The sequence below is a fragment of the Oryctolagus cuniculus genome, chromosome 1, assembly GCF_964237555.1.
Source record: "Oryctolagus cuniculus chromosome 1, mOryCun1.1, whole genome shotgun sequence".
NCBI classification, from domain to species: Eukaryota; Metazoa; Chordata; class Mammalia; order Lagomorpha; family Leporidae; genus Oryctolagus; species Oryctolagus cuniculus.
This window is the reverse complement of record NC_091432.1, coordinates 157,348,207-157,362,010: the sequence shown is the minus strand read 5'-3', so window position 1 is coordinate 157,362,010 and position 13,804 is coordinate 157,348,207. Positions and strand designations below refer to the sequence as shown.

General features: G+C 37.5%; 1 protein-coding gene across 1 annotated transcript in view; it reads left to right on the top strand.

The window, feature by feature from the left end:
• TMC1 (transmembrane channel like 1) overlaps nucleotides 1-13,804 on the top strand; it is a 205,407-nt gene that overhangs the window by 188,819 nt on the left and 2,784 nt on the right. The window contains exons 16-19 of the mRNA XM_051858747.2: nucleotides 1,591-1,830; nucleotides 6,530-6,655; nucleotides 9,972-10,050; nucleotides 10,155-10,206. Of these exons, the coding sequence (XP_051714707.2) occupies nucleotides 1,591-1,830; nucleotides 6,530-6,655; nucleotides 9,972-10,050; nucleotides 10,155-10,206 (497 nt within the window). The remainder of the gene's footprint in view (nucleotides 1-1,590; nucleotides 1,831-6,529; nucleotides 6,656-9,971; nucleotides 10,051-10,154; nucleotides 10,207-13,804) is intronic.

The window sequence follows — 13,804 nt, the reverse complement described above, 5'->3', positions numbered from 1 at the left end:
GAGACCCAGACTGATGGAATAAGGTCCATTTAAAACATAGCTGGTGAGAAAAGAACAAAAAGCTGTAGAGGACATTTAAAGTTTCCACCTAGCAGCGAGGTACTTCATTTCTATTCTTATTTTTATTGCCTTAAATAGCCATACAGCCAAGACTGGCTTTCAGAGCAGCTGAGCATCATCTTCCGCAGGTGTGTTGCATCACAGTATTGGCATTTGGGGATATAACCTAGTGCTTTGCAACTCTGGTCTATCAGTGGGGATTGCTACCAACCTACTTGCTTATTTTTTTGGATTTCCAGTTTGTCTTTTGCTGCCCTGTAGCAAAGGTACATTCTGTTGTGTTAAAATCTATCCTCTAATTTAAAAAATTGTCTAATATCTTACAAAGTCTTTGGTCATTTTACCTGGGCAAAATACCATTCAGATCTATTGTTCAAAATTCTGTCAATGAGACAAATTACTGCAAGAATCCATTGTTCATAAGAATGTATATTTGGGTTAGCATAAGTTCAATTATAGTAGAAACTAATTTCTTCACTTAGCTCAAAAATTACCCTATAATGAATTACATTTACATTGCATTTATTAAACAACAACTCTACATATCCAGGGAGTATAAAATGCTAACCTAGAAATGCTGATAGTTTTCATGTACTTGGAACAGTTTAAAAGACAGGATTCTGCTTATATTTATAAAACAAGTACACATGCTTCCTCTTTTTGGTTTTGCATTAATAAGTTGCTACTCATATTGCTTTGTGGTGCTAATGGGTTTTCTTATCAAATAAAACCAAAATTTATTTTGTTGAAATAAACAATTAAGCCATCAAATAAAGTGACCTCACATAAGCGGTTTCTGTTTAAAAGTAGTATTTTAAAATAGTTTATGAAAAGTCAGATGCAAAAAGTAGTGGCTGCCTAAGACAAGCTAAAGCAAGAAATTACATATATGAACTGAACTTAAGGTTACATATGAAATTTTCATTTCAAAAACACCTAAAGCTAGCTTTAAATAATCAACAAAAATATAGTGGACATTAGTACATCTTTCCCATGATCTCTAAAACAACACTACAGCTACAAAGAGCAGATAGACCAAAAAAGATAGTTTTTTTCACCTTTATTGAACATTATAATAACAAAAGTGATCAATCCAAATGTGCAGTTCATTTGATGGGAATGAGTGGGCTTAAGGGTCAATAAAAAAGTTATATATGATGTTTGTAAGTATGCTAATCAGTGATATGCATTTTAGGAGAAATGAAATTTATTTTAGAATTAAATGAGAGAAGTAAAACAATTGTAATATGTTGCTTACTCTGCTTATTAATGATAGTGACTATAGTTGGCTAAGAGCATGACTTCTATGAAAGAATTATGAATATAATACCTACAATAATAGAAAATGGTAAAAATGTGTGTGCAAGATGGAACTATATGGTTTATTTAGAAAAAAAAGGCTTATATGGCTGAAAGTAAAAGTACATTTTCTGTCTTTCCGAAGCAGCATTATGTAAAATATGCAGGTTCTGTGTGCTATTGGTAAGGAGTAAAAACTCAAAAATGAGCAGAGCTCTGTTTTCTTTCTAGGATGGGTTCCTTCTTTGCTCCCAGTCTCCCAGGCATCAATATCCTTCGACTCCACACATCCATGTACTTCCAGTGCTGGGCTGTGATGTGTTGCAACGTTCCTGAGGCCAGAGTCTTCAAAGCATCCAGATCAAATAATTTCTACCTGGGCATGCTGTTGCTCATCCTCTTCCTGTCCACCATGCCGGTGTTGTACATGATCGTGTCCCTCCCGCCATCTTTTGATTGTGGCCCTTTCAGGTCTCTTGGTCTCTTTGAAATTTGGCTTGGGCATATTGGTTTTGCAGGGGTGGAGCTGGAAATGGACATTCACAGTATATCATTCTTTTTTACACAATTGCATTTTGGTCAGAGAAATGTTCAGCTCGTTGCGACATGGAGATTCTTAGGCAAGTTCCATCTATTTTCTCATTTGGGAATCATCAAAAGGAATGTAATTTATACTGCTCTAAGATCTGCCTGAGTGAAGTATGGATGATGAATCTGAGCTGTTTCCATTATAGGAGGTAGCAAAGAACAAGATGTGATTACACTGGTCTTGTGTGAGAATTTTGCTGATGCTAGGCCATCATATGCAGCGATAGTCAGGCTATTTCTCATGTGGACCGCCACCTTGAAGGAAAAGGAGATTGCCCCATACATAAGCTAGGAAATGAAATCATTATTAAGCAAGGATGAGTATAGTTATCCAAAGTGCTATATGCTAGGAAAAAGAGTAAAGATGTTCCTCACATATATGCCCCCAAAGTGTCACTCAAGTGAGTAATGAAGTGAATAATCAAAGAAGGCTCTTTGATCCGAGTTGGAAATTTATTTGTCTATAGCTCTCTGGGACAGAGCTCTCATTATGACACATACCAGAAGGCAAAATCCCTGGGATCTGGAAAGGGGATTTCATTCCATAAAGAATCTTGGAGACCAATCTAACTCAAGTGCCCCCACGAACGTCTGTATGCCGAGTCACCAGCCAGCAGGCAGTGCTACTCTTCCTCCTTTGCAGTGAAGGAAGTGAGGAAGTGAGAAGCTCTGTGAAGGACAAGCATGGTGCTGTAACGGCGACGTACAATTTCCTCTTCATCTGTCAATTAAAGTCAAAGACTCATTGCCCACAGACTAAGTGTAAGAGAGGCATTTTCACTCTAATATTAGTCTGAGTTATTGCTTTACTGGAAAAGAAAGAAAGAAAATTTTAAGCCAGCTGTTGATAGAGCAAAACGGGACTTCTGTCATACTCAGGAATCGGAGCTTGACAAGCTCTCTTCATTTCAGTGTGTGTGTGTGTGTGTGTGTGTGTGTGTATTTCCTAGTAGGCTGAAATAAATAATGTAGACAGTGACATCTGGAGACTAAACACGAAATTACAGTCTTGAAGGAGACATTTGTCTTAATAAATCCTTAATAAATCACAGAGGATAAAGTCTGAGAGATATGCTATTCAGACTTTAATTGCAAATTACCTGCACAGCTTAATATCCAAGATAACTTTTATGTGTGCTTTTAGCTTGTTAATTGGAAGTTAATCCTGCTTAGTAAAATTTAGCAAGGACTTTGGCTATTTGTAATAGAAACCAATCAGTGTAAACAAAGGTAGCTGGGGAGCCAGCTGCATTCAGATTTAAAATACTATTGAGTAATATCACACACAATGATTGTGCAGTTTTAACCTCTTAAGTTCTAACTCCTCTGGCTTTCCTTTTGCTGCACACTGAGTTATTCTGACTTTCACTGCAAACACACGAGTTTACTTAAGGCATGGTATCTGACTTGAACCAAGAGTTTCCTGATTGGAAAGCTTAGTCAAAATTACTGCATGTATGCCATTTTTTTGAGATCAAGAAAATTAAAATGTTCTGTAAGTACTGGGAAAAGGGTAGATGTATACTACCTAGTTTATTTTCCTATCAGTTTCCCCAGTTTGGAACAAAATAATGGTTATTTGTTTAGACATGAAAGTTTGATGAGGAGAAAAAGCACCTATTTGTGGAAGCCTTGTGGCCTGCCCCCTTAGGAACTCTGACATGGAGCTAGTTTGCCCTGCCTGCCCAGACAAGGTTGTCTGAATCTGTTTGGCTTCTAGGTAGCAACAAGTTACTAAACATGAACTTGAGGTAGGATTATGGAGGACATCACAGTAATGACCAGTGACTCTCAGATGCAGCTGAATTTTCAGGTCAGATGCCTATAGTGCATTTACCCATTCAGCAAAGCAATTTTATGAGATGTTTTAGCTCATTCTGGTTTTCTAAAACCTGGTTTAGCTGGGAGAATTCTTCAGAAAAAATTTTCTTATAGACTAGTAAGTGGATTCACTTTTAATAGTTGGAAAATTTAAAAGCTATTTTTAATATCCAGATGGACAGTTCCTTTAATTTTTCCATTGCATTTCCTGACAATTGATGTTTTTCTCCAACTATGCCAATAATTTTGAGCATTTTGTAATTCTCCAGTTTGTCATATATCTAACTGCTTATTGCAATTTAACTTTTAATATGTTTTTACCATACTATAAAACTAATATGTGTTTATCCTAGAAAAAACATAAATTGTAGAAATTTAACATTGAAAAAAAAAACACTACCCATGACCCCAAAGAGCTAAAATAACAACTCTTAACATTTTGGCATTTTACATTCTGATTTTCCTTTTATAATTATTTTTTAAATAGCTGAGATAATCTACTAGGTTCAAATTTATATATAGCTTTTAACATTGTATTGTGACTTTGCTGTCACATTGCTCATCTGCACTTATACTTCAGTGTGCCCATTTTCCTTAATAGTCTAACTGACTTCTAAAGATTTGGGACATACTGTTTTTATTTCTAAACATGCAGGACACAGAAGTGTGCTGGCAGATAATTTCAATTAATGAATGAATAATTCAGGTGCACTATTCACTGGAGATAGTGCTGAGGTAAATTCCTACACTCACATGGATTCTTATTTTTTTAAAGATTTATTTATTTATTTATTTGAACATCAGAGTTACACGGAGAGATAAGGAGAGAGAGAGAGAGAGAGAGGTCTTTCATCCACTTGTTCACTCCTCAAATGGCTGCAACGACCAGAGCTGAGCCCATCTGGAGCCAGGAGCCAGGAGCTTCTTCTGGGTCTTCCATGTGGGTACAGAGGCCCAGGAACTTGGATCATCCTCCACTGCTTTCCCAGGCCATAGCAGAGAGCTGGATGGGAAGTGGAGCAGCCAGAACTGGAACCGGTGCCCATTTGGGATGCCGGCACCACAGGTGGCCACTTTACCCGCTATGCCACAGCGCTGGCCCCTCAGCATGGATTCTGATTCTGAAGAGTGTCCAGTCCAACTGAGGAGACAAGTTTCCCCATAGAGCTATGGCTACAGGATAGCCATAGCACATCACTGGTGTGTGTTGTCAGAGGCAGCTAGAAAGCACTTTAGAGAAAATTGCAAAATAGCACACTTTGGGTAACCTGGAAGAAGAAAGGATTTCCAGGATTTGTAGTTGCCTCTGTAATATGGGCATAATTGAGAAATTTGGACTCATTTCTTTGTTAAGAGACCCAGTCTGAAAAAGGGTACCCAGAATTTGCAGATATTTTGGTGACTTTAGATTGGGTCACAATCAATGTTAAGAATTAAGACCTTTTAGGGTAGAAATGGTTTCATAAAGTTCTAGCTCCCCACTCTGATCATATTCATCAGCTACAACCTGAGATGCTGGAGATGGGAGGATGCAATGTCTTATTTTTTGGGGTCCTCCTGACCCACCTCCTTCCCTGTATGCTGGATGGCTGGAGGTGAGGGATATGGTCAATTAAAATGGAGAGATGATGAAACTGTATTGGAACAAGGTAATATAATCTTAAGTTATTATCAATAAGCTTTGTCCCCCCATTATGTATCTTAAGTCTTGTTAATTATTCCAAGTCTGTAATTTGTGAAGCAAAATGTGCACCTGTGTAGTCTGGTGACTCCTGACAAAATACCTGAAGACACCCTTTGCCTGATGAAATATAGTATTAGTTCTATATGAAGGGGAAAAAACATCTGATTTGGTACTTGTGGGTCATTTTCATTTAATAGTTGAAAATGTTTAAAATTAAAAACCAAAAGCAAAACCAAGCATTATCCTAAATTGTATATCAATTTCTACTCTGATAATACATACAATTTGGTGAAACATACCCAAAATCTTTTCTGAAAAATCATATCTTTTCAGAGTAGAATCAATATGCATATGCATGAAAAACTCGGCATAATGAAAATGACATTATGATTCTAGTCTGTACTAAGTTAGGACATCCTGCTATCATGTTTTCAGTTGATAGCAGCAGACTCTCCATGAATGTAATGGGTCTTAGCAGTGCAGCCAGCCTGGTATCCATTAGGGCCTGTCTGGCAGAGGAAACACAGAGAAGAAAAGGACCTGTTGTTCTGTATGGTTACCTATCACCATCTCTGAAGAAGGAGATGTGGTGGAAAATGGGATACAAGCTATTGTATGGGGAGAGACATTGGATTATATGTAGATTTTATTCTGCTATGCCACTCCTTGTGCTCATTTCCAATGCCAATTACAAACTGAGCATAGTGTTTACTTAGCCCAAAGAGAGCATTCTCCAAAAGCTGGCTGAGGGGTAAGCCATGTGAGCTGTTTGTGAAATACATCTCAATCAAAATCTTAGAAATGCAGTTCTTGAAAGTCTTCTCCTAATGCTGTGGTTAATTTCCTAATTGCATTGACTGTGTGTTTCTATCGGGATACCATTTCTTAGGGCTTATCTGTGTGTTGACAATGTGAGGTCAAAGTCTCAGGAGTTGTAGCTGGATACAAGATTTCTGATGTGCAAGGGTGCCGAACAGTATTACAGAAAGATTTATAATGGTCTTGAAGTAACCATGGTTTCCCCATATGTTTTAAAGAAGTGTGTCTCCACCCCCCTCCTCCTCCTTTTTTCCCCAGTGGCAAAAATCGGATGTTCGAGGTCATTGGTGAGACTCTGGAGCATGATTTTCCAAGCTGGATGGCGAAGATCTTGAGGCAACTTTCGAACCCTGGACTGGTCATTGCTGTTGTTCTTGTGATGGCGTATGTTCTTCCCCTTTGCAGAAAAAGAGCCTTTTTGTTACGCTTCCTGGCTCCTTTTAAGTGTCAGGTTTTCCATCTCTCTCCCTCTCCCCAAGGGTTGTGCTGTAACCCAACCTAATTCAGAGCTGATTACATGGTAGTGGGAGCTAAAATTCATGAGCCATATTCTTATCTTATTGGATGTAATTCACAGCCATCTGCATCTGTCTTTGCCTTCCCAGGATTATAAGATTTGTTCCCAAGTAACCAAAATAATTATCAGTAAACAGCTAAAGCAAGGGAAACATAAATGCTAAATCTAATCAGCACATTGAGCTTCCCCCAACAGCCCGACCCCCGCCTATTATTCCATAAAGCAGATGGCTGTGCATATACAGAAATGATGAGCCTCTAAGTTAATATTCCCCTTGGGGGCTCCATAAGCCATATTTTAGAACTAAGGGCTTAAGGGGGTCTTAATACTTGCCCTATCTGTTCTTAGAGGACTGTCAATAAGTGTGTATCCCTGCTAACAGAACCAGGGGGTTCTTGGAAAGACCCCTCAATCTATCCCTCTCAGAGTGATTTCCAAAGGAGAACTTGGCAAGAGATTATGTTCTCATATAACTTTCATTGACTTCTGAGTCTTGGCCATCCCACATACACTTGCCTCTAAATAAAAACACGTGCTTACTCTGGAAGAGCCAAGAAAAGTGCCTTAGCCCTTCCTTCCAACCCCAGAGCCCCTCCTGCGTAGAAAGACTGGAGCTGCTGTCCTTATCAATCAAGGAGGACAGGGATTAATCCACCCCAGGGACACTTTGATGCAAAGGGTGGGTTTGTTTAGATAAAGGCAAAATGAGGGAAATCTCAGGGAGAAAACTCCCACTGGTTTGAAGTAAATAAGCTGGGATTCTGACCTCGTTGTTGCTACCATCATCACGGCCATTGCCATGGTCCCAAGTCTCCTAAGGTAGTGAGGGCAGAAGTCACCTTCAACTTCATAAATTAAGAAGCTGAGTTCTAGGAGTGAAGTGATTTTTTCCCCCTAGGTGAGAAAGGTAGTAAAATGGCAACACTAGGACTTAGAGTAGATCCTTTGGCAGGAAATCCCATGCTCCCTTCTTTACACCATGGCGCCTTCTATGACGGAGAACTAATAACCTGCAGGGATAATTTAACAGTAAAACAGATCACTATTTTAAATTATAGAATCTTGGTTGTGGGGTGGTCTTAAGAATCTGATATGAAATCTCTGGTTGGATGCATTAGGAAATGACCGACCAGGTGCAGCATGTTTCACCAGATGGCCCCTGAAGTGATTTCTTTATGTTTTCATGACACAGTGGCTTCTGAGAGCATGTTAATAAGTATCCTAGGCCCTTTGAGAGTCAAGGCCAAAAGTAAGGTCTTGTTTAGAACACATACACACACAATATATTTGTCAGTTTTTGTAATGATATTCTTAATTTTCTGAGGGACATTTGTATCTAAGCAAAGGAGCAACATGATTCAGATGCCACTATCTAAAGATTTAATAATCTGTCTAGAAAGTGTGAAAAAGGAACTAACACTGTCTTTGTCTCAGACACTCTCCATCCCTTGACTTATTTAATTCACACAATAACTTCAAGAAGTTGGCTTCGTTAATCACATTATCAATAGCACTGGGAAGATATGCTGCAAATCACATGGCTAATAAATGTACTTCAAACTCATGTCTTCTTATTCCCACTTACTTCTTACACTTACAGTGTCAAAGAGAATGCTAGATCAGTGGGAACATCAGAAGGGCTGGAAGCTAGTGTCAGAGATGATCTTAGTAGATATTTTAGACCAAGAGACATAATTAAGGATTTTATATAAGTTCTTCTATCTTATATAACTATGTAAATAGTAAAAACCATTCTGAATTCATGGACCAAACAAAATAGCCTAGGAGCGGGTTTGGCTTGGAGGCCCAAAGTGCTGCCCATCGATGGAGACAGCCTAGGGGGAAGCTGACAGCATGTGAGGGTCAAGCTGATGCTCTGCAAGGTTGAGTTTTAGCTCTGAGTTTCCAATTTGAAACCCAAATTTCAGTTTATTACTGATTTTATTTTTTATCAAACCCCGAGGGCTCATCTTTTCCTTTATGGGGCCCGTACAATTGGCATTGCTTTTTACTACCTTTAATTAGAGAATGTTACAAGCATTTTGAATTTCCCCAGTGGATCATATTAAATCAGCTTGGATGGTTTTGTAGTATTTGAGAGTTCAGGTTAGTTCTCAGTGGGAAATTTGATTCCTTTGGAAACTAGAAAATGAGTTGCAAGGAAAACTCATTTAAGGGACATTACAAAGCAGAAAAATAGGATTGGATAAACAGAGAATTCAGAAATGGAAGTGACTTGTGAGATTTTTGAATTTGCCCACCAAGTCAAGGAACTTTTCGAAGCAAATTCTAATAACGTACACACATTTATTGAGCACCTATTTAATGGCAGATATTCCCCAAATGCTTGCTTGCCTGTGTGCCATTTCACTCAAAGGCCCCCAACTCACATAAGAGATAAACAACTCAGTTAAATTGTATCCATAATTGTGGTCCTGGCTCCAGATGTCCCATAAAGGATATTATCTGGCAGGTCAGTGGGTAGAGGAAATGTGTTCAATATCCAGTTATTTGCAACAAAGAACAATTTCAGTTTCTCTTTTTGTAACTATTTTTTTTCTTTGTTCATTTTGTCTTAAGTAAAGATGAGCATATTTCTTTTTGCAGAATTGTTTGGCTAGAATTTGCTTTTTCTGGAAACATATTCCTTTATAAAATTTTTTTGAGGGAAGGAGAAATGGAAACAACATATTCTATGGAACAATCCACATTAATTTACTATACCTATGAGGATTGTGCTCCTTGTTGTAAAGGTCAAAGGAGGGAATTTAAGGAAGAAAGTAATTTTCCTTTTTATTTGACATGGCCCATAAACTTCAGTAGATTTTCCGTTCTCTTGTTTGCCTTTGCTCTTAAATTAAAATATTGCTTTTAATTACAATTGAACGTGATGTCAATACATTTCCAAGAAGAAGCTAATACTGGGCAGTGTTGCATAGTGGGCAGAGTGGTGGGCTGTGGATTAGAAGCCTTGAGCTCAACTTCCCAGATTCATCCTTATTGCTAGGTAGTCCTCAGTGTAACTCTGGACCATAATTACTTCTACAAAATGAACATAGAACAGAAAGTATCTCCCCACACACTCCCATACTTACATTCTATGATTTAGTTAATATAAATTTAAAAAGAATCTTGAGGAACTGAAAAGAAAAACATGATTTTTTTTTTCCATTTTAAATTTAGTTTGACCATCTATTATCTCAATGCTACTGCCAAGGGCCAGAAGGCAGCAAATCTGGATTTAAAAAAGAAGATGAAACTGGTAGGATTCCATTTATTTCATAGGAATGCTGTCTTAATTAATGTCAAGTAGTAGAAAACACCAGGAAATCTAATTTTCTTCTTTTCTACTTTTTTTTTATGTAGCAAGCTTTGGAGAACAAAATGCGAAACAAGAAAATGGCAGCTGCACGAGCAGGTCAGAAAGAGGTTTATGGTGGCGATTTTTATTTTTCTACTGACCATGTGGGCTTCCATTTTGTTTTTCTCCAAATGGGGCATTTGAGTAGGCAACATTCTTGAACTAAGTATTGCATTCTCTAATCCTCACGGTCCACATTTTAGGGCTTCACAGGCATCATATTTGGGGAGTTTAGTTATTTTCCAAGAGGATATAAAAGAAGAGAAAGAAAAATCAGAAATGTAAATTTAACAGTAGTGATTTTATAAAAAAGTGACCTTGAATACTGACAGAAAATGAAGAAAACATCCCCAAAGTCACATACAAATAGCAGATACAAATGTAGAATCTCGCTTGCTCATTTTGGCTATTTTTATGCCTGGAAGGATACAATAGGAAGATCCCAGGGGGGTCTCCTCTGAGCTCATCACCAGTGACTGCCAGAAGCCTTTTCTAATCCATTAACCTTTCTTTTTTAAGGTCTCCTTAATTTTTAAAATAGAATTGGCCCTCCATAGCCATAATCTGCATGTTCTGCAGATTGAATCGACTGCCAACTAAAAGTATATTTTATAAAATTAAGGACTGACCATGTACAGACTTTTTTGTCATTATCTCCTAAAAAAATACAGTATGACAACTGTTTATATAGCATTTACATTGTATTAGACATTATAAGTAATAGAGATGATTTAACATATCTGGGAGTATATGTGTAGGTTATGTGCAAATAGTATGCCATTTTATATATGGAATCTGAGCATCTGTGAATTTTGGTATCTAAGGAGTCCTGGAACCAATCCTCTGTGGTAACGGAGGGATGACTGTATCAGAATAAAGTGGATTCCTGTTTGCCAAAATTAATCATGTTTCGAGTTCCCTCTGGGAAAGTGACACCCAAGAACTTTAGTAAAAATCCTTCTCAACTTTTTCCTTATTCCTAACTTTGAAACTCTTTATATTAGTCAGACTTGCCTCTGTAAGTAATAAAATTCAATTTAAATTGCTTTAATTTTAAAAAGAAGATGAGTTAATTTACACAAATGAAGAGTGGCTTCAGGCCACTTTTTATCCTAAGTTTAGAGCATGGTCTGGGCTGAGCTGGATTGTGAATCTCTCAAGGTAAACTTCATTACAACTTGCTGAATCTTTATGGCAGCAGGAATGGATGCAGCTACACCCAATGCCCTGTCCCTTGACTATCACACCTAAAAGAAAAGAGAATGTTGTTTTGAATAGCTCTCTAGGAAGAGCATGGGAACTCCTTTCCTGGACAGTCCCCAGTGTTTCCTTCTTTCACATTTTGTGTCCAACCCTAACCTTGTATCAGGGCAAGAGTAAGATGAGTTGCTGAAGCCAGTCAGTCAGGACCACCCGTTGGAGCTGGAGTTGATCAGTTTCCCTGAAGCACATGAAATGCATTGGAGAGGATACATCCACCTACGTGAAAGGCAAAAGGATAAAACAACATTTATTGAAGACATTATTTTGTTGCTCTATTGATGCTTAGCCTTTCTTTTTCTTTTTTTTTCTTTTTTTTAACTTAGTATGCAGAAATGTAAGATTAATCTCTGGGTGCTAAATTGAACACTTACAGTGACTTACAGTTATCAAACTAGTCTTTTCATAAAACAGTTTATAAATTGTTCATGCTACATGTGCATATATTTGCAAGTTACATGATTCTGTAAAGCTTGTTATAAAAATCGTCATCTCTTCCCCTCTCCTACACCATTGTACCCTCTCTACTCTTACACACCTAACTTCCCCAAGACAAACATTTTCAAACTCTCAGTTAATTCTTAGGTATTTTTCTCCAAATGTTAGATTTTTGTTGCAATTTCTTGACTTTTTAGTTTTAAGTTTTATCTATGAAAGATATAAACTACAATGGAGATAAGGATTTAGTTCTTTTCATACTCTTAAATCTCTCTACATATTCTGCCCGTTTGGTTAAATTATTATTTTGGAAAGGTCAATAAATTATTATGGATGTGTAATGCTTTCACAGCTGAGCTATGTAGTCGATAGACTATGACTACTTTCTTATGCTTTTTAATTTTCTCAAGACCCATAATTGTCTTTTTAAAATTTTTTCTAATTTTTCTATGTATTATCAATGATTTGATATCCAAATCTCTATTGCTTATTGAATTATATTCTCAATACACCCAGACATATGACTTTTCTATTCTTTTTTTTTTCTTTGAAGAAGTCTTTTTTCAGAATCTTCCAAACTTCTCTTTCAATTGTTTCCCCATTTACATCAGGTGTACAGTTTTGTCAGCCTTTGAATTCTCTTCACTCATCCAGCAGGATTTCTGTCACTCTACCCTGTTTTAGATATCCAATTTTCCATTTTTCCCCAACTTCCTCTTTCTTGGTTTGCTCACATGTTTTGAAGAAGAAGGAATGTGAGAAAGGTTAATTTTCTGACACCTTGCATATTTGAAACCATCTTCTTTTACATTCTTTTTAGACTAACAGTTTGAGTGTAGAACATATCCATCTAGTTAGATTAAAAATGATATTTCTTTGGAATAATATTTGTTCTGAGACTTTCCACTGCCTTCCAGATTCTATAGTTGCTACTAGGAAGCAATGTGAGTCTTTATTTTTTCAATTGAAAATGTTTCTGAGGAGACAGAGAGAAAAAGAGAGAGAGAAAGGGAGAGAGAGAGAGAGAGAGAGAGAGAGAGGGAGGGAGAGAGAGAGAATCTTATCCTCTGCTTCCATTCCCAAAAGCCTGCAACAGCCAGGGACCAGGGTGAATTCAGGAGTCAGGAATGCAACCCAGATCTTTCACAGAGGTGGCAGAATCAAGTATTTGAGCCATCACTGGTTGTCTCCCAGGCTATGCATTAGCAGGAAGCTGGGATTGGGAGTGAAACTGGTACCCAATGCTAGTCACTCTATATGGGAGGTGGGCGTCCCAATTGCCCTTCCCATTAATCTTTCCAAAGTGACTCAATATATTTGTTTGTTTGTTTTACCTACCTGAAAAGTTGTAGGATATGCTTTTTATTATTCTGAATTTTACAATGATGTGTCTCGAGTGGATCTAATTTTATTCCCTGTGTACTCATCAGTGGACCCTTTCAGTCTGTAAACTTGTGCTTCAGTTAAAGGGAGTTTTGTTTTCTTGAATTATTAGGGATCTCTTTTCATACATTTTCTCTGTTCTTTCTTTGCGGAGTTCCCATTATTTGGATACTGGGTCTCTTAGGGGCTAGTTTTTGAATGTTCTTCCCTTTCTTTCTTATTCTCCCTGTTTCTGTCCCTTTGCTTTATCCATGAATATTTCATTAACTTTATTTTCAATATTTCTCTTGGCCTTTTACCTCCACCACTGTAATTTTAATTTCCACAAGTTATTTTGTTCTCTAACTGCTCTTTTAAACAGTATCCTGTTCTTGCTTAATGGCTGCCATGGTTGTTTTGTCTTTATGACAATATTGACTCTTTTGTAAGTTTCTTTGCCTTTCATGGTCTCTGTTTCCTCTAAGTTATTTTATCTTTTCCTTAACCCTTGTTGATCTCAGTTGAAGTCTTTTCTCTAGTGCTTTGTGATCCTTGGTGCTCAGCTCACATTTCAGGGTAGGGTCCAAACTGGGTT